Consider the following 18,996-nt stretch of genomic DNA (forward strand, 5'->3'; position numbering starts at 1 on the left):
GTACTGTAGAACTCATAGATTGACTGAGGAAGTATTCATTCCTCTTCAGTTTCCTAGGAGAGCTTATTGATTATTTAAATGTTTAGTAGAATTCATTTTGGGCCTGGAGTTTTTTTATGGAAAAGTTTTAAATCACAGATGTAGTTTCTTTCATAGATATAGGATTCTCAATTTCTTCTTTATTTTTTATGCTGGTAAAATATGTATAATATAAAATTAACCATTTTAGCCACTTGTAAGTATATGATTCAGTGGTGCTAGGTATGTTCACATTGTTTTGCAACCATCACTACTATTAATTTCCAGAAATTTTGCATCATTTCAAACAGAAATTCCACCCCTGCTCCACATTTCCACTCAATCCTTGGTAACCTTTTCTACCTTCTACCTGTGAATTTGCCTATTTTAGATATTGCATATTTCTAGAATCATACAATATTTGTCCTCTTGTGATTGGCTTACTTCAGTGAGCATAACATGTTTATGGTTCATCCATGTTGTAGCAATATATCCGAATTTCATTCCATGTTATAACTGAATGAATGAATTGCAATTTCATTCATTTTATGGCTGAAAATGTTCCATTGTATGTATACCACGTTTTGTTTATCCATTCATCTGTCCACGGACACTTGAGTTGCTTTTGCCTTTTGTGAATAATACTGCTGTGGACATTGTTGTACGAGTATCCGTTGGAGTTCCTATTGTCAGTTGTTTTGACTATATGCCTGAGAGTGGAACTGCAGCATTATATGGTATTTGTATTTTTAGCTTCTTGAGAAAATGTTAAACTGTTGTTCACTGTGACTACACCATTTTATATTCCTGTCAGCAATGCACTAGTATTCTAATTTCTTCTAATTTCTTTATGTCCTTGTCAACACTTTTTTTTTTCTTTCTTAATAGTTCTTTTAATGGATATGAAATAGTATTTCATTGTGGTTGTGATTTGTATTTCTCTAATGGATAATGATGTTGAGTATCTTTTCATGTGCTTATTGGCTATTTGTGTGTATTATTAGATGTGTCTATTCTCCATTTTTGAATAAGATTTTCTATTGTTGAGTTATAGGAATTCTTTATATGTTTTGGATACTAATTTCTTATTAGGTACCTGATTTACAAATATTTTCTCACATTTTGCAAGGTTTTTTTTTTTTCCACTCTTGCTCATGTCCTTTGATGCACATGTTTTTATTTTATTTTATTTTTTTGGTCTTTTTGCCTTTTCTAGGGCTGCTCCCACAGAATACGGAGGTTCCCAGGCTAGGGGTTTAATCAGAGCTGTAGCTGCTGGCCTATGCCACAGTCACAGCAACGCGGGATCTGAGCTGCATCTGCCTCATACACCACAGCTCACAGCAATGCTGGATCCTTAACTCACTGAGCAAGGCCAGGGATTGAACCTGCAACCTCATGGTTCCTAGTCGGATTCGTTAACCACTGAGCCATGACGGGAACTCCTACTTAATGTTTTTAACATGTGGTATATGGTTATGATTGTTTTTAAGAGCCACCTTTGCTAGTTCTAGGACAGTTTCACTTGATTGCTTTTTCTTCTTTTGATAAGGCAGATGATTCCATTGACATGCTCTGGTTTCCCATTCACAGGCACAGTTGATATTATGTACAGCAAAATTTTTTTTTTTTTTGCCTTTTCTAGGGCTGCACCCATGGCATATGGAGGGTCCCAGGCTAGGGGTCTAATCAGAGCTGTAGCTGCGGGCCTATGCCACAGCCACAGCCACGCCAGATCTGAGCTGAGTCTGCGTGACCTACACCACACCTCACGGCAACACTGGATCCTTAACCCACTGAGCAAGGCCAGGGATCAAACCTGCAACCTCATGGTTCCTAGTCGGATTCATTAACCACTGCACCACGATGGGAACTCCTGTATGGTAAATTTTCATGTCTTACTTACTGCTTTTTTTCAAAGGTTTTATTGATTGTATTATCTATTTTTAACTAATTTAACCTTCATAAAATAGGCAAGTGTGCCTAAGAAAAGGTTGCTGTAACGGAATAGAATTAAATATTGTATTAAAAATACCAGCCCAAATGAACAACTAAGGAAAAGCTGAAGTGACAGATCTGCCTGAATTGTGGTTTATAATGAGAAATATGTATTTGGCATGGAGATCTTAAAAACCCTTGGATTTCTTAAGTTATAGGAGATATAAAGATCTCTTTTGTTTCTCGTAATGAGTCTTTTTCAACCACTCCTGAGTTTGTTAATGTTGAGACTTCTGGAAAGCCTGCAGAACCAACCATGTAATTAAGAGAATTGGAACTTTTAGGCCTACCCTACCTCCCCCACTTTCATGGAGGGGAGAGGGCTGGAGGTTTTGTTTATGTATTTATTTAATTTTTTTGTTTGTTTGTTTGGTCTTTTTAGGGCTGCATCCACAGCATATAGAAGTTCCCAAGCTAGGGGTCGAATCAGAGCTGTAGCCTACGCCGCAGCCACAGCAGCAAGGGATGTGAGCCGTGCCTGTGGCAATGCAGGATCCTTAACCCATGGAGTGAGGCCAGGGATCGGATCTGAGTCCTCTTGGATACTAGTCAGATTCGTTTCCACTGAGTCACGACAGGAACTCCTGGAGATTTTGTTTAATCACCAAGACAAATGATTTAAGCAGTCAAGCGTACATGAAGGAAGCACCCACAGAAATTCTAAGCTGCAGGTTCAGAGAGTAACAAGTTGAGGAAAATGGGGAGGACGTGGGAGCTCCATGGCCCTTTCCAGGTTTTGCCCTGTGCATCTATTCCATCTGGCTGTTCTTGGGTTGGATCCTTTTTCTAATAAGATGATAATCGAGTAAGTAAACTGATTTCCCAAGTTCTGTGAGCTCCTGTTGCAAATTAATCAAATTTAGGAGAGGATTATGGGAACCTCTCATTTCTAACTTGGCCAGAAGCACAGGTAACACAATTTGGAGTTGAGATTGGCCTCCGAAATGGAAGTGTGGCAATCTTGTAGGTCTGTGCCTTTACCCTGTGAGCTGTGTCTTTGATTTCAGGTTGATAGTTTCAGAACTGAACTCAATTGTACAGCACCCAGCTGAAGAGTCAGAAAACTGGATGCTGTGGAAAAAACTCTACATACTGGGTCACAGAAGTGTTCAGTGTTGCAGATTAGAGGAAGAAACACAGGAGTGCTTTTTTCCTAAACATACTGCCTCTATTATGAGCTCCTTGTCGTCCATATGAGGAGGTTGAAAAGAAAGGTTAATCCAGTTTAGTGAGAAGTTGGCAAAAACCAAATTTATCAAAAAGATTCCTACTGCTATCACTAATAAAGGGAAATTAACAGCCACTTGTAAAACAGAAGAACCAAGTTTTGAGCATCTAAGTTCTAAAGCATGAGTCTACACATGAGAGTCACCCCAGGAACCAAGGGAGGATAAGTAGGAACTGAGGGGTCTGCATCCAGAAGAGATGCCTTTTCAGGCTGCCTGTCTCTTGACCTTGATGTGTTCCTGAGGGTGTTATCTTGTAGCTTTCAGATCTAATATTTCAGAAGAGTGTCTTGGAGACAGTGACATGCAGATCACACATGTGGCAGAGATAACCCTTAGATTGCCAAGAAAGATAGGCAAAAATCAGAAAAAAGATTGGAGGAGGGGAGGAGAACACAAAGGTTCTGGGAACATTGAGTTCTTTGCCTGGGTGGACTGATTAGCTGGTAGCTAGCAGAAAGGCCAGCCTGCCCTGGAGCCTGTTGTCTGAGGTGTTTAAAAACAGCACGTTCTTTCTGTTTTCCCTGAAGAACCCTGAGAATGGATCCGTAGAGTGGGGATGACAGCGATTTCTAAGTCACGTCTACCAATGCCCTTCATGTAGTACCTGCCCCAAGTCACAACCGTTTCCCTCGGCCACATCTTCTCCAGTTTTGGGGTTTTGTAAGCCATATGAGCAAAATGTAAATAATTCCATATTTTTGTATAGATGGTGTGCCATATTTCTTTATCTAGACCTGGTGAATACAGGGTTATTTCCTATACAGGATTTGTGTTTGTTACCCTGCAAAGAAACCGTATGCTTAGGGTTTCCTTGGACTGTGTTATTGGCACTGTCCTTCCACTCATGGTTGTCTGTCATTCTAGGCGTGACTTTATATCAATTCCTTTATCACCTTAGCCCAAAGCAGCAAACTGTGTTTCTTAGTCTTTGGCATAGAGAAAGACCTGACATACTGCACATTTGGAAGTGCATTTTTATTACCTACTTTGTGTGTGTAATGGATCACCAGAAATCATCCGAGAATGACTAATATATTTCCCTATTGGTAACAGGTGTTCTAGGAACCATTGGTATATGAGGAGGGTGCTGTTGGTCTTAGTTAGGGCTGTTGTGAATTAACTGTGACAAGCTAGTAAGGTCTTTTGAAAGTTTGTTTCCAAGCTTCTTGAGCGAATGTTTTCCCTCTGGCCAGGGGGATAGACTGCACATTAATTTTGAAACTCTTTTAAGACATGCTGGCCGTTACTGTTAGTTAAGCCAGATGGTATGTGTCAGCTCCTTTTCCGGGAAAGGAAGAGGTTGGGGAGAGGGGTGCTGCTGCTATACTAGAACCTTATGTGAGATCTCATGGAGCGTGTCTTCTCTTTACATAAATCAGTACATGCAGATTTTCCCTGCACTTTGAGCAGTCCTCTTTCACTTGTGGAGATTCTTAGAGGATTGGGCACAGACGTTTTTGTGTGTAAATTGTCTTTGCAGTTGTGCACGTGTAAGTGTTTATTGATAAATTATATAAAATGAATGCTGTGTTTTAGTATTAAAAACAAGCAAAGATGAAGACAAGGAGTGAGTGACCCTTTTATAAATTTATCAGTCATCCAAGCTGCCCTCAGTCAGAATCTGATTTCAGGTGTTGGCTGGCTGTGGACAGTGCTCTTAGAGGAGTTCTCTGATGGCCTAGCAGTTAAAGGATCCAACGATGTCACTGCAGTGGCTTGGGTCGCTGCTGTGGCACATGTTTGATCCGTAGTCCAGGAATTTCCATGTGCCATAGGCACCACCAAAAAAAGAAAAAAAAAAAAAAAAGCCTAGGGAGCCCCTGGAAAACGGCCCGATCCACAGTCGTCCAGAAGTCATCTACTCTGTATTAGCGCAGTGAGTTCTAGCTCTTGGCTTTAATGTGCTGAGTCAATCACTACCTTACACTGAATTTCATTTTTTCAATTCAGTTTTTATTTTTTCCATAAGTCCAGTTGGGTGAATTTTTGAATTCTACAAGCATTTGGTTTTCATTTTTCCTGATTAAATCCTAAGCTGCTGAACTTGCGTGCACCTTTTCTTTTCTCTTCATACCAATAACTCTAAGAATCTGGGTGCAAATTTGGGCATTTGATAAAGTGGGATTTTGTTTATTTGTTTGTTTCCTAGTTTTCTTGGTAATTGATTTTAACAGTATGTTTTACTGTAATTCTTAACAAAATTTTTCTTTTTTCAAGGTGTCGACTTTAAGGTGAAAACAATTTCAGTGGATGGAAATAAGGCTAAACTTGCAATATGGGTAAGAATTTTCAAAATGCATTTTCTATAAATATTAAACTTGTACTTTTTTAAGAAGCAGAAATTGGAGTTCCATCATGGTTCAGCAGAAACAAATCTGAGTAGTATCCATGAGTACACAGGTTCGATCCCTGGCCTGGTCAGTGGGTTAAGGATCTGGCATTGCTGTGGCTGTGATGTAGGCCAGCGGCTACAGCTCCAGTTTGACCCCTAGCCTGGGAACCTCCACATGCCAAGGTTGTGGTGGAGTGTGTGTGATGCTCTAGAGGTAAATGAGCAATTTGTATTAAATAACTTGGGAGATCTGATGTTGATTCAAGGATAAACAATAAGTAGTTATATCTTATAATTCTGTCATCAGGCAGAGACTTGTTTTATTTACTGAAAAATTTAAAATATGCATTCTCTTTGGAATATTTGAAAACAGTATTTTAAAAAATCATCTTGTCTGCCAGAGAGAATCATTGTTATGGAATATGTTTCTTTAAATTTTTATAAAGATGGCCTAGACTGAGCTCAACACTAAAGGCAGTTGTTGGGTGTAAGGGGAATGAAGCAATACTTAGAACAAAATTATTTTTCATCTTTGTTAGTATAAATATTTGTAAAATTTGAATTTTCCAACTTTTGTTTTTTAGTACTGGTATCCAGTGTTTACATACCAACTTCTTTTCACTTGCCTGTGAACCTAGCTGTTCTGATCCACATTCTCTGCTAACTAGACCTCTTCGTGGTAGTGCTGAGTAAGGTAGCATGAGCTGTCAGAAACACCCAAGAGTCTCAGTGTCCATGTCTCTCTGCCCATCTCCCCCTCTTCTCCTTCCTTCCTTTCTATCTCTGTCCGTCTAAATAGGATTGATAATATAGTAAGTATGTGTAACCTTTATAAAAATATACTCATATATTTGAGTCCCACATATGCTATAATTAAAAATCTAAGTATATTTTTATAACATGATAAAACAGTAGTAGAACCGATCAGCAGGCATCAGCTGGAGAGGTACCTCATCATGGTGGTTAAAGGGCAAGTGCTGACTGGCTGTCAGTCACAGATGGACACAGCAGTGCCCATGCATTGTATGAGCGCATTCCTGGTAAGGACGTTCTCTGAGTGGAATGCAATTTCTAACCCACATTTTCTACAAATGACAAGTAACTGTGTGTCATGTTTTTTCTGTTTTTTTTTTTTTGAACATATAATACTTTACATGATTGATGGCTTATTTGCCCTGTCTCTGAAATATATTTACTATCAATCAGAACAGTCATGTGCAACAGAAAACAATTTGGAAAGTTGTTGGACTAGACCAGAATAAAATATATTGAAGTTTCAGAATGTTGGCTTCTTTCTGGACTGAAGCGGGGCCTCATTTTCCATATGCTTTTCTTGCTTGATTTATTATGGCTTTCTGCCCTTGCTCCAGCTTTGTGAAATACACAACTTAGAGTAGAATCTGAGGCTTCATGGTGGCCCTGAACTCTTACAGACAGGAGGGTTTTTGTTTGTTTTAAATTTACTTTCTAGTTCCTGCTCAGTAAAGAGGCTGCCCGCTAATTACTGAAATGACATCTTTATCATAGGCTTATAAATGTTTTTTTAAATAAGATAGGCACCTCCTGACTTATAAACATAACACAGGCTTATTCTAAAAAGAATTGGAACAGTATGAAATAAATATAGAAAAATTTCATCTTTAACCAATGTCTGCATTTTTGTGAATAGACTTTAAAGTATGTTAGATGCATGCACATTGTTACGCATGTTTATATGCAGTTTTCCAGAAGACAGGATTGTATCATGCTTTTTTCCACAGGCTTGCAGCCCCATCCTCCCCCCTCCTGCACACACAATTTGCACATTGTTCTATGTCAGTGAATATAGAGGTACATCAATGTAAATGACCACTTGTATTCCATCTGTCAGCTATACTTTAGTCAACCCTTAGTGAAAGATACTTTCATTGTTAGTAGTTTTTCACAAAGATGAGCAGTGCTCTAATGAGCATCCTGATTTATATATCTGTGTGACTTATCCAGCTCACTGTACAATGTGTACTTGGAAGTTGAGTTGTTGACTCAAAGAATGGAAAGACTTAACATTGGAAATAGGAAAAAGGTCTTCTGTATATATTGTTAATCTTTCTCATTTTTGTCTGACATAATTTTTCACTTATATATGCATTGCTTTTGATTAGTGAGATTTTTTTCTCTTATATATTTATTGGTTATCTTTTAATGAATTTTCTTTTATATGCTTTTCCCTTTTTATATTAGCATTCATCTTTTTCATGAGTAGAGTCTTTATATGTAGAAATAGTAGCTCTTTTTTATATGCCACATTTCTCCCCACTCTCATTTGTCTTTAAAATTTTATTTAAGAATGAATATGTGTGGGAATTCCCATTATAGAGCATTGGAAAGGAATCCCACTAGTATCTGTGAATGTGGGTTTGATCCCTGGCCTTGCTCAGTGGGTTAAGGATCTGGTGTTGCCATGAGCTGTGGTGTAGGTTGCAGACGTGGCTCAGATCCTGCACTGTGTGGCTGTGGTGTAGGCTGGCACTCTGATTCGACCCCTAGCCTGGGAACTTCCATATGCTGCAGATGTGGCGCTAAAAAGAAAAAAAGTGTTACTATTCTTTGTGTATAATACCAATTCTGTCATATACTGTAGTTTTGTTTTTTTTTTTCTGTTTTGTCATTTACCTTCAGATATTGTTTAGGGTGAGTCGGGGGGGGGTGTGAGCTTTTGGGGGAGAGATACCAAGGTTCTCGCCCTACCAAGGTTTTAGTATCTGTATGATTTAGATGAGTTACTTTCTTCATGCATCTGGGTGTTGTGTCATATTTAGAAATGCCTTTTCCTCAGTATTAGAAGTATATGAATCTTTTGTTTCCTCTGATTCTTCTGTAGTTTTATTCATATACATAGAATAAGTTCCTCTCCCACTTGGGTGCTTCTCCCGGCGTCTTTCAGTTAGGATGTTCAAGCACAGTCCTGCCCCTCTGCCCCGCTTGAAAGTGCTGCACACCATGACCTACTTGGCACCCACCTCGAAGGTGGTTTTTCTCTGCATCCTTCCACCACTTTCACTCCCTGCATTCTGTTAGTTAGCCTTTCTAGATCCTTTCTAGCCTTTGTCTGTTTCTGTCTTTAATAATTTCTTCTCTCTTTTCCCATCAGAAAATATGTGGTTTTACACATAATGCTCTGTATCGGTTTATCTTACAAAGATGTTGTTAACTCCTACTGCAGGTTCCTGTTAGGAAAACAAAAAAGCGAAAATCTAACTTCTGACTATTTAAACATATAAATTTTATAGTTATAAATTCTGATCCAGCTGAGCTTCTGCTTACCTCACAGCTAAACTTGTATTTACAACTGTAGGAGTGGCAGTGAAGTTGACGTTTGATATATGTCTTTCCTTCAGGTTATTTTACATTAGCAGATTGCAGGCTTTTTCTTAAAAGGATGGATAGTAAATACTTAGTTTAACCCTAAGGTGGGCCATACAGCAGTACATAAGTGAATAGGCCTGGCTGTATTCCAGTGAAACTTTATTTAATAAAACTTAAATAATATTTGAAACAGGTAATGGGCTTAGGCAGTAGTTTGCAAACTGCTGCTTTGCATAGTCTTGGGTGAACTTGAAGCCACAATCCAAGGATGGTGGAAGGAAGACAGACGGAATTAGGTCCAGAAATAGAGACTTGTTAATTAGTTGATTCTTTTTTTTTTTTTTTTTTGGTAAATCCCCAAGAAAAGTTGAGTACTTGTCCTATAGCAAGAATTGCTCTGGGCTCGGAGGCTTGGTGATTAAGCAGATGAGCTCCTTCCTTATGAAATTTACATTTCCTAACCAGCATACATCTTACATTCATTACCTCCAATATGAGTCAGAAACATGTAATTAGGAGTGGTTTGGTTTTATGCATTTTCCTGAAACAAGATACACAGAAGATATTTTTAAAAGGACAAACTAAAAATTGTATACCTAATATAAAATACCCCTGTAATTCTTTTTTTTTTTGTCTTTTTGTTGTTGTTGTTGTTGTTGTTGCTATTTCTTGGGCCGCTCCTGCGGCATATGGAGGTTCCCAGGCTAGGGGTTGAATCGGAGCTGTAGCCACCGGCCTATGCCAGAGCCACAGCAACGCGGGATCCAAGCCGTGTCTGCAACCTACACCACGGCTCACGGCAACGCCGGATTGTTAACCCACTGAGCAAGGGCAGGGACCGAACCCACAACCTCATGGTTCCTAGTCGGATTCGGTAACCACTGCGCCACGACGGGAACTCCAGCTCGTGCATTGATATTTTAATAATGCTGTTCGACTTTCTACTCTTTAAATTGGCATGTTGAAGATGTGTTATTTATACTTTGTTTTGTTTAATAATAATTGTCACTTTTAGGATACTGCTGGTCAAGAAAGGTTCAGAACATTAACTCCCAGCTATTATAGAGGTGCACAGGGTGTTATATTAGGTAAGGTTTTATTTTAATATACTTTTTAAAAAATACTGTTGTTTTGTTACTGAAATTTCTGATTTTCCCTGTTTGTGAAGGTCATTAAGTTTTTGTTTTATTTTTCTTTAAGGCTACTTTTATGTGACTTGAAGTGATATATGTAATGTTAATGAATATTTAAACTTTCAAAATTTCAGTTCAGCCATTTGTCTAGCAATTAAAAAATGAAGATCAGACTAATTTACTTGGTTTAAAAGCACACGTTGATGAGGACGTAATTGAGGACTGGTCCTCATGTCATGGTCTGTTGTAGAGCGTTACCAGAGACTGAGCTTTGGGCAATAGCTTTTTAACACTTCCTGCAGTTTATAAAGGAGGAAGAGTGAGAGTTCCCTTTGTGGATCAGCAGGTTAAAAACACAGTCGTATCCATGAGGGACCGGGTTCGATCCCTGGCCTCGCTCAGTGGGCTAAGGATCTGGTACTGCCACAAGCTGCAGTGTAGATCGCAGATGCGGCTCAGAGCTGGTGTGACTGTGTGTGTAGGCCAGCAGCTGTAGCTCAAAAAGAAAAAAGAAAAAAGGAGGAATCATGAAATCTGCCTTATTAGTCCTGAAAAATGGCACAAAGCGCTTAATACTATTGATATATAATCACACAAACCTTAAAAACCAAGTGTGGATTTTCTGTGTAATTTATTGAAAAGTGCTTGTTCTTCATATTCCTGGGAAATTGTTTAAAATGAATACTGATCCGTCGTAGGGAGAAATCTTTTTATATCATGATTTGTGAGGCTTTGGTTTTGTTTCTGTTCATTTGGCAGTGACTCTTATGGTTTTGGTTTGGCACCTGCTAAGTTTAGAAAACTCTTTATGTTAATAAGCTCATTATTTAGTATAATGCAGAATGACATGAGATGACAGTGAAAACAGAGGAAGACAATTGGGATTCCACCCACTAACTTTATATTTTTTTTCAAATTTTCAAATTCTGATCCTTGTAAGAAACAAATGAACAGGATCATAAATGTTTAAATTCATGTAAAATTTTTTGGTATGTTGCCACAGATTTGAATCTCAGTACCTTTTGGTTTTTAGACAAATCTTTTTGTTGTTGTTGTGAATGGGAATAGCTGTTGTTTTGCTTAAATTAATTTTCAGTTATCACACAGGATGTAATTTCATTTCTCTCACAGTGTGTTAAAAAATTGAAGTGTATGTAAATGCATATTTTCAATAACTCATTTCTTCAATCTGAATCAGTAGACACTGATTTTTATGCATTGAAGGCCTAAAAAACAGACTTGTCTATATAGTGACATCAACTCCTAGCTACTACATATCAGAAATATGTCATTGTTTTTTCTTTTAGTATTTATTTAATAAACAACTTTTTTTTTTAAATTTCAGTTTATGATGTCACAAGAAGAGACACCTTTGTTAAGCTGGATAATTGGTTAAATGAATTGGAAACATACTGTACAAGAAATGACATAGTAAACATGCTAGTTGGAAATAAAATTGATAAGGTAAGGAGTCAGGCAGCTGGCATTTTGACTCTATGTTTTGGTAGCTTTTCTTAACCTTTGCATTTATCTTTTAGGAAAATCGTGAAGTTGACAGAAATGAAGGCCTGAAATTTGCACGAAAGCATTCCATGTTATTTATAGGTAGGTGTGTGAATACTTATCCTTTCATTACTAATGAAGAGCTTTCTAAATGGAGTTTCTGTTACATTCTTCCCTTTATGAACCATAAGTGTATGTATTTAGTTCTTGTGCTATAGAACTAACTATTAGAGGTCCAGGTCCCTTATTTTTCCTTCTATAATAAAAGAATAGGATCACGTAATGTGATGTCATGTAGCGCACAGTGCAGTCATCCCCCTTGGGTGTAATGACATTGCGTAAAGTACGTGCTTGCTGGCCCATGTGCTCTCAGCAGTGGTACCCCCTGAGAGATTGTTAGAAATGCTTTATTTGGGCCCTAACCTGGATTTCCTGAATTAGAATCTGTATTTTAACGAGTTGTTACTATGATCTATATGCATGTTGTCATGTGAGAAGCATGGTAGAGCAGGGGTTCATCATAAACCACAGGAGGGGCCAGATCTGGCCGCACCATCTGCCTGGAAACACAACGCCCCAAGCATAGAATATTTACTCTCTAGCAACTGACAGAAAAAGTTTGTCGACCCCCTTGTCTGGCAAAGTGAACTGGCTATATCACTTGGGAGCTTTTAGAAATACAGCTTTTTGGGTCTTGCTCATCACAGATCTGAAACAGAGCCTGGGAGGCAGTTTAAGGCAGCACCTGGGGTGCTGGTGGCATTGACTGCAGTGGCAGTGGTGGGTGGTACCATTAGGGGTAAAGCTGACAGGCAGATAGATCAGGTGTGGAGGATAAGGAAAGAGAGCATCAAGGGCAAATTCAAGTCTCTGGTATCAGCAGCTTGGTGGGTGGTGCTTCCATTAAATGGGATGTGGAAGACTGAGCTAAGTACAAGTTGGGGCAGAGGAGCAGGGAATCTAGAATTCTGCTCAGACAAAAGAATCAACTGGCTTTCAGACAGCCAGTGGGCTCCTCGTCATTGGCATTTAGGTGGCATTTAAAGTCATGGGATTGGAGCAGTCACTGCAGGAAAAATGGATAGAAAAGGGCTGAAGATGGAACCCTGGGCTACTCCAATAAACAGAAGTCAATAGGAAGAGGCGGTACCAGCAAGTAAGTCTGCGAATGATAGGCCAGTGAGAGAGGAATACCAGGAGTGTTCCCTGTCCTGGAAAAGACACGTGAACAACATCTTTAAAGGAAGAAGTGATCAGCTGTATCAAATGCTGCAAGATGTCAGATAAGATGAGGACATTGGTTTTGACAAGCTAGAGGGTATTGATAGTCTTTAAAAGAATAGTTTCCATGGAGTTCCCATTGTGGAGCAGTGGTTACTGAATCTAACTAGGAACCATGAGGTTGCGGGTTCGATCCCTGGCCTCGCTCAGTGGGTTAAGGACACGGCATTGCTGTGAGCTGTGGTGTAGGTTGCAAACATGGCTTGGATACCGCATTGCTGTGGCTCTGGCGTAGGCCAGTGGCTGCAGCTCCGATTAGACCCCTAGCTTGGGAACCTCCATATGCCACGGGAGAGGCCCTAGAAGAGGCAGAAAGGCAAAAAAAAAAAAAAAAGTTTCCGTGGAATGGTGGAAAAAAAGCCTCATTAGAATAGTTTGAAGGAAAATTTGAGATATAGTGGAAACAGCTTATATGAATAACTCGTTACGACAGTTTTGTATTAAAAGAGAGTAGAGAAATTGGATGGGTATTAGAAAGATGTGCGGGCTGGAAGGCAAGTTGGTTGGTTGGTTGGTTGGTTGGGTCTCTGGGTGGGCGAGTGGTTAATAAGATCGACAATAACTTTGGTAGGCCTTTAAGCTGATTGTTATAATGTAGTAGACAGGGTATATGATCATTCAGTGAATAAGAACAGATGGGGTCTTGGGAACTAGACAGAGGGTGGTGAGGGTGACTCAGACAGCAGCCAGGAAGGTTCACCCATCATGACAGGAGTGAAGGCAGAGCCTAAGGAGACATATCTAAGAATGATCAGTAGTTTCTTGCCAGATTGTTCTGTTTTTCTTAATGTAGACGTTGCTTATCAGCTGAGATAGAGGAGCTTTAAGATGAAGGCATAAAATAGTCATCTCAGACAAGGAAAAAGGTGGTAACCGGGGAAATGTAGAATTGGGGAACAGTGCTCAGTGTCCACTTGTGTTTCGTGAGCATAAATTTAAAACCGGTGTTCATGGTTGTAGCTTGGTTGCAGGTACAGAACAACCAGATTGTTTTAACTTGGAACCTGTATTTCCTTATTCTAAAATGGGACTATCTGCTGTGGGGGCTAATTTTAAGAACAAACTAAAAACTAAGGAAAGAACTTTGGCATAATATTTGAGCAGGGCTTTAGAGTGTACAGTTCTATCACAAAATCTTATGGATAGAATTGAAATAGCTCGACTTTGAGAGTTTCGGGAAATTTACTAATATTGAACCTGTGGGGAGAAATTTATCTCCTTATATATCATTGGCGATATTTCTGCCATCATGGTTTGCCAGAAAAAACATAGGAATATGACCAGAAAAGAATATACTCTGACCATCTTCCTTGAATTTCAGAGGCAAGTGCAAAAACCTGTGATGGTGTACAGTGTGCTTTTGAGGAGCTTGTTGAAAAGATCATTCAGACACCTGGACTGTGGGAAAGTGAGAACCAGAATAAAGGAGTGAAACTGACACACAGGGAAGAAGGTCAAGGAGGAGGAGCCTGTGGTGGTTATTGTTCTGTGTTATAAACTCTGGGAAACTCCATCTCTTGCATATTTGATCAGATAGTGTCATCTTTCTGTATATAAACTCTAACTGCTGTTTTAGGGACCTTGCAGTTTGCACATATTTGTTTTGTATCATGGCAGTGAATAATTGCGAGAAATCCCACTCATTGACTTTTCCAGGTAAAGCGTTATGGTAAGCATGCACAGTTTGCAGTCTGCAGTTTTTTATGTAACATAAAATAGGTGTACCTTTATAAGTACATTTGATTTTATGATTTACATTCATCATGTGATTTTAAAAAAATCCACCTCTAGTATATGTTGGTAAAAGGTCTACTTTTGGTCTCCTTTTCGCTTAAATACTCCTATCAATTATTGAATTAATTGGTATGTAGAACTCCTAGAACTACTGGGAGATAGACAGGTATCATCAAACCTGGCAAATTTCCCTTCAGAAATAACAGTGAGCATGATTCCACAGCTTTTCTAGGACATTTGCTGACGGATTCTCTTTTAGTACTAAGCAAAATTCTCTTTATAGGATATAGTCCAGGCCAATTTATAATTATAAACCTTTGTTCTGATGATGCTTCCAGAATAGCATTGATGTGTTGAAGTTTGGTCTTACTTTTAATTTACTTCAATGAGTAGCTCAGTTGCCTAACTGGAGTTTTAATTCTGTGATATGTATATGGGATTCATGACCCTTTGTGCAGCATTTTTGGTTATGTGGTATTTGGCAGAATGGCAGTAGGGTTTTCCCCATTTTGGTTTCGGAAGGACAGGAATAGTGTGTTTATGTAATTCATGTAGTACTTACCACTCTTAAAACCAACACCTTTTCCCATAAATGTTGGTGATGTTTGTCCAGGTACCTCAGTTGTAGTTTGTGTAATGTTAATGAATTCCTGTATCTTATGACTTCCATAAATGGCTAGTTGGTATTCAAAAAACCTACTTCTGTGTTTTGCGGGTTGGGGGAAAAAAAACACTAAATTATAATTTGAGAAAGGCTTATTGCTTCCAGATTTTGATGTGTGTGGGAAAATACTGTTGCAATGAAAATCTTGGTAATTTACTGTAACAAGTAGGCAATAGTTTATCAGAACCAACTTGTACAGACTAATAAATCTTTTCCACAGTATTCAGTTTTCTAACCTCTTGCTATTGTACATTGTATATTTTTTCACTCATATATTATTTAATTGATGTTGCTTTCTGCTATTTTAAGCCTCCAAAGAAGTAAATTTGTGCTTTCAGGCAGGTCATTCTAACATCCCTTGGTAAGATTAATAAGAAATACTAATTTCTGGGCAGTTTGTTCTCTGTATACAATTGCAGATGATAAGCATTTTTATGGATCACCTTTGCAGTACATGTGTTAATGGATTGGAATGTACATCTTCACATAGGAAAACAGTACATTCTACGTGCCTCACACTTGTTAGACTACATTACATATGACTAAAGGTTTTATATGGTATGTATGTTTTTATTAAATATGAAACGTATACTACTTTAATATTGGAGAAAGATAGCTAACACATGTACTTAAGATTTGTTGTTACATTAAAAATGTAGATTTGTGTATTTATGTAGTTTCTGTATTAAGACATTTCTGTTCATTACCTTTTGCTCCTTGAGCTATATAATAATTATCTCTCTGTGCATTGGGTTGTCTTGATTTGGTCCGAATTTGGATATATATACGTCACTTAACTTTTAAAAACTCATTTTGTTTGATAAATTTATATTGTAACCTTTTATAGTTTTTGAATAAATATAGCCTGCTTTCCCCAGATGCCTTTGTGCAAGAAATATGACATCTTTCCTACTCCTCTCATCAGCTGAGGGAGTCCTGAATATAATGTTATTCAGATTGTTACTATTTTGTTGCAAGCTTTTTGTTTCATAATGTAGGTTTTCTAAGTGAAGTAGTTGCAATTACTACTAAAATTAGCCACTTAAAAATAACAGTTTTGTTAGTTCTTCATTCTTGACTAATTTGAAGTCATTTTAAAGCGCCTTTTCCATATGGTGCAAATGAGAACAATGGTAGAATATAGTGTTTTGAGTTGTAGGAGTACTGACTTAGACCTAAACAAATAACTATTCAGTTTATATTAAGAGTCATAGTTAGCATTTATTGAATGCTTCCTTGGTGTCAGGTGCTGTTCACTGGATTATGTCATTCAACTTCACAATAACCTTAAGTGATTTGTTGGTACTGCTACTATGCCCGTTTTAAAGATGAGGCTAATGAAACATCCCAAAGATTACAAAGCCTATCAGTGATAGAGCTGGATTCCAGTCAGGGCATCTTCACTCGAGTCTATGCTCTTAACCAGTGCTCCCTATGCTACGGCTATTTACTAGCTTTTTGTTTTCTTACATAGCAGGTTTGTCATTCTTTTGTTATGTGTAATAGAAATATTTCAGGTTTTTTGGTTATAGAGTAGATCCCATGGATGTAAACCAACTGTGTAAGTCATTTATTTGATCTAAAAGTTTTGGTAGTGGAGCAGGTGGTCTCTTAGTTCTTTTACCTTCTCACTCACAGTGGAATGAAAATCCTTGACTTGGAAAAGGTATGAAGTCAGGGCACTTAGGGCACCATAATTTCCTCTCTTTTTGGCTGTGCCCGTGGCATGTGGAAGTTGCTGGGTCATGGATTGAACCCACAGCAGTAACCTGAGCCACAGCAGTGACAATGCCAGTCCTTAATCCACTGTGCCACAAGAGAACTCCAGGGCACCTTAATTTCCTGTTTGTAATTGGATATGAGAAACATTATTAAATCTGGGAACAGCCTTTTGCTCAAATTCAAATCCAGGGGATATTTTCATTTTGAGCACTGAATTGCCACCTACAAATTTGCACTTGGTGTTGGCTTTCTGATTGAATGCAATGGAATTGGACTTGATTTAGATTCACTGTAATTTTCATACACAAGAAATACATGGGATTACATGGTTCTGTTCTAAGTGTGGGGGTGGCACAGACCTACTGCATATGTACAGTATCTTTAAATACAATTTATTGTATATTTTTTCCAATTGGTTTTCAAGTAAATTGGGTTATCTTCTAAGGCACTGTCAATCGTAGGTCTTTTCAGCATCTATCTATCTATCTATCTATCTATCTATCTATCTATCTATCTATCTATCTTGGGGTCCATTTCACCAGCCGTACTTAGGAAGTTTTTGTTTCCTTCATTTATTTTCCCTTGTTAGATAGGAGTAAAAGCATTTACTTGGTGTTAGAAGATACTACACTAGTTCTGACCCCAGCTATGCTGAAGGTAATCAACTGTAGACTTCATCCTGATTTTTGTTTAGAAATGTTGAGAGAAGAGAATAGAAAAAAGTGGACTAAATGAAAACTTGGAGCTAAGGAATATAGATTTACCCAGGAATCTCCGTTTTTATTTCTATTTATTTATTTTTTAAGGGAACATCTCTCAGGTCAGAGGGGAAAAAATGTACTCAACTTCTGTTATATTATGGGGGGGGCTTAAAATTTTACTATTTGTTGCTAGCTTTTTGTTTCCTATTTAGGAATCAGTAGCCTTTCTGATTGTGGTATAAAGTTTGCTTCAGTGCCTCTTAGTTATCAACTGTTTTGTTTTGTCACAGACATTTCCAGTGGTGGTGTGAGTACCTATTCACAGGAGCTGACCCCTCACCATCTCTCACACACAGGAGCAATGTTTCTTTTTCTTTTTTTTTATTAACTTGATAAACCACAAATTATGTAATTTTATTTGTATTTCTCTGATTACTAGCAGGGTTGAGCACTTTTAATATTTCATTGGATATTTGTATTATTTTCTTTTATGCCTTATTCGTGTATGCTGTGGTTGCCCACCCAGCATCCACTTCCTTCTCTCACGGTACAGCCTACCTTCTCTTTGGATAACTGCCCCCCATCAGCACCCACGCAGCTTGAATGGGACTGTCGCACCATCAGCTCTAGAGCTGGCCTGGTTATCTAACCAGGGCCACTCCCTGCCCCCGCTGCCCCCCCCCCACCACCACCACGGCCCCACGTACTGCCCCCAGGGATAGGGAACTGACCCAGATCAGGCCACTTCGTTAAAAGATGTTGACTGGGGCTTCCTCAGGAACTGCGGATGATAGCGTGGTATGAAGATTCACATTCTAAACATGCTGCAGCCATTTTTCTAATTCAAAGGAGTCAGGCCGAGGACACTACCAAGAAAGGGAAAGGGCGTCTGAGTTGGAGTCTTGATGCAATCTGGAGCCTCTGGATCAACCTGGACCTGAAGTTAGTGCTACTGCTGGACTCTTCACCTATGTGAGCCAATAAATTCCTTTTTTGTTTAAACCAGTTTGAGTTGGATTTTTTTTTTTTTTTCCTTGTAAACAAATGTATGCATGGTGAGTGAGTATATATGATCTTACTTGGACGGGCTCTTTGTACATTGATTTCAGTATGTTGATGACTGCCACTTGCAAAGCCATAATTCTTAAGTAACTGTTAACATTTTAGTGAGGTTACTTTCATATATTTTTTTTGTGGACATATATATGAGTTAACTCCATACATGTAATTTTAAGGACGCCGTATTGTATAGGGTCTCGTGTTTTTGTGGTTCAGTCTCCTCTGTCATCCAGCCCTCACTCTTGACCTCTCCTCCCTGAGACAGTCATTGTTAGGA

General features: G+C 38.6%; 1 protein-coding gene across 1 annotated transcript in view; it reads left to right on the forward strand.

Annotated features, from left to right (window-relative positions):
* Window positions 1-18,662, forward strand: part of RAB18 (RAB18, member RAS oncogene family) — a 34,554-nt gene extending 15,892 nt beyond the window's left edge. The window contains exons 3-7 of the mRNA XM_047754527.1: window positions 5,463-5,524; window positions 9,938-10,010; window positions 11,401-11,519; window positions 11,594-11,660; window positions 14,161-18,662. Of these exons, the coding sequence (XP_047610483.1) occupies window positions 5,463-5,524; window positions 9,938-10,010; window positions 11,401-11,519; window positions 11,594-11,660; window positions 14,161-14,336 (497 nt within the window). The 3' untranslated portion in view covers window positions 14,337-18,662. The remainder of the gene's footprint in view (window positions 1-5,462; window positions 5,525-9,937; window positions 10,011-11,400; window positions 11,520-11,593; window positions 11,661-14,160) is intronic.
* The last annotated feature ends 334 nt before the right edge of the window (window positions 18,663-18,996 follow it).

The sequence above is a fragment of the Phacochoerus africanus genome, chromosome 12 (assembly GCF_016906955.1).
Source record: "Phacochoerus africanus isolate WHEZ1 chromosome 12, ROS_Pafr_v1, whole genome shotgun sequence".
Classification (NCBI taxonomy): domain Eukaryota; kingdom Metazoa; phylum Chordata; class Mammalia; order Artiodactyla; family Suidae; genus Phacochoerus; species Phacochoerus africanus.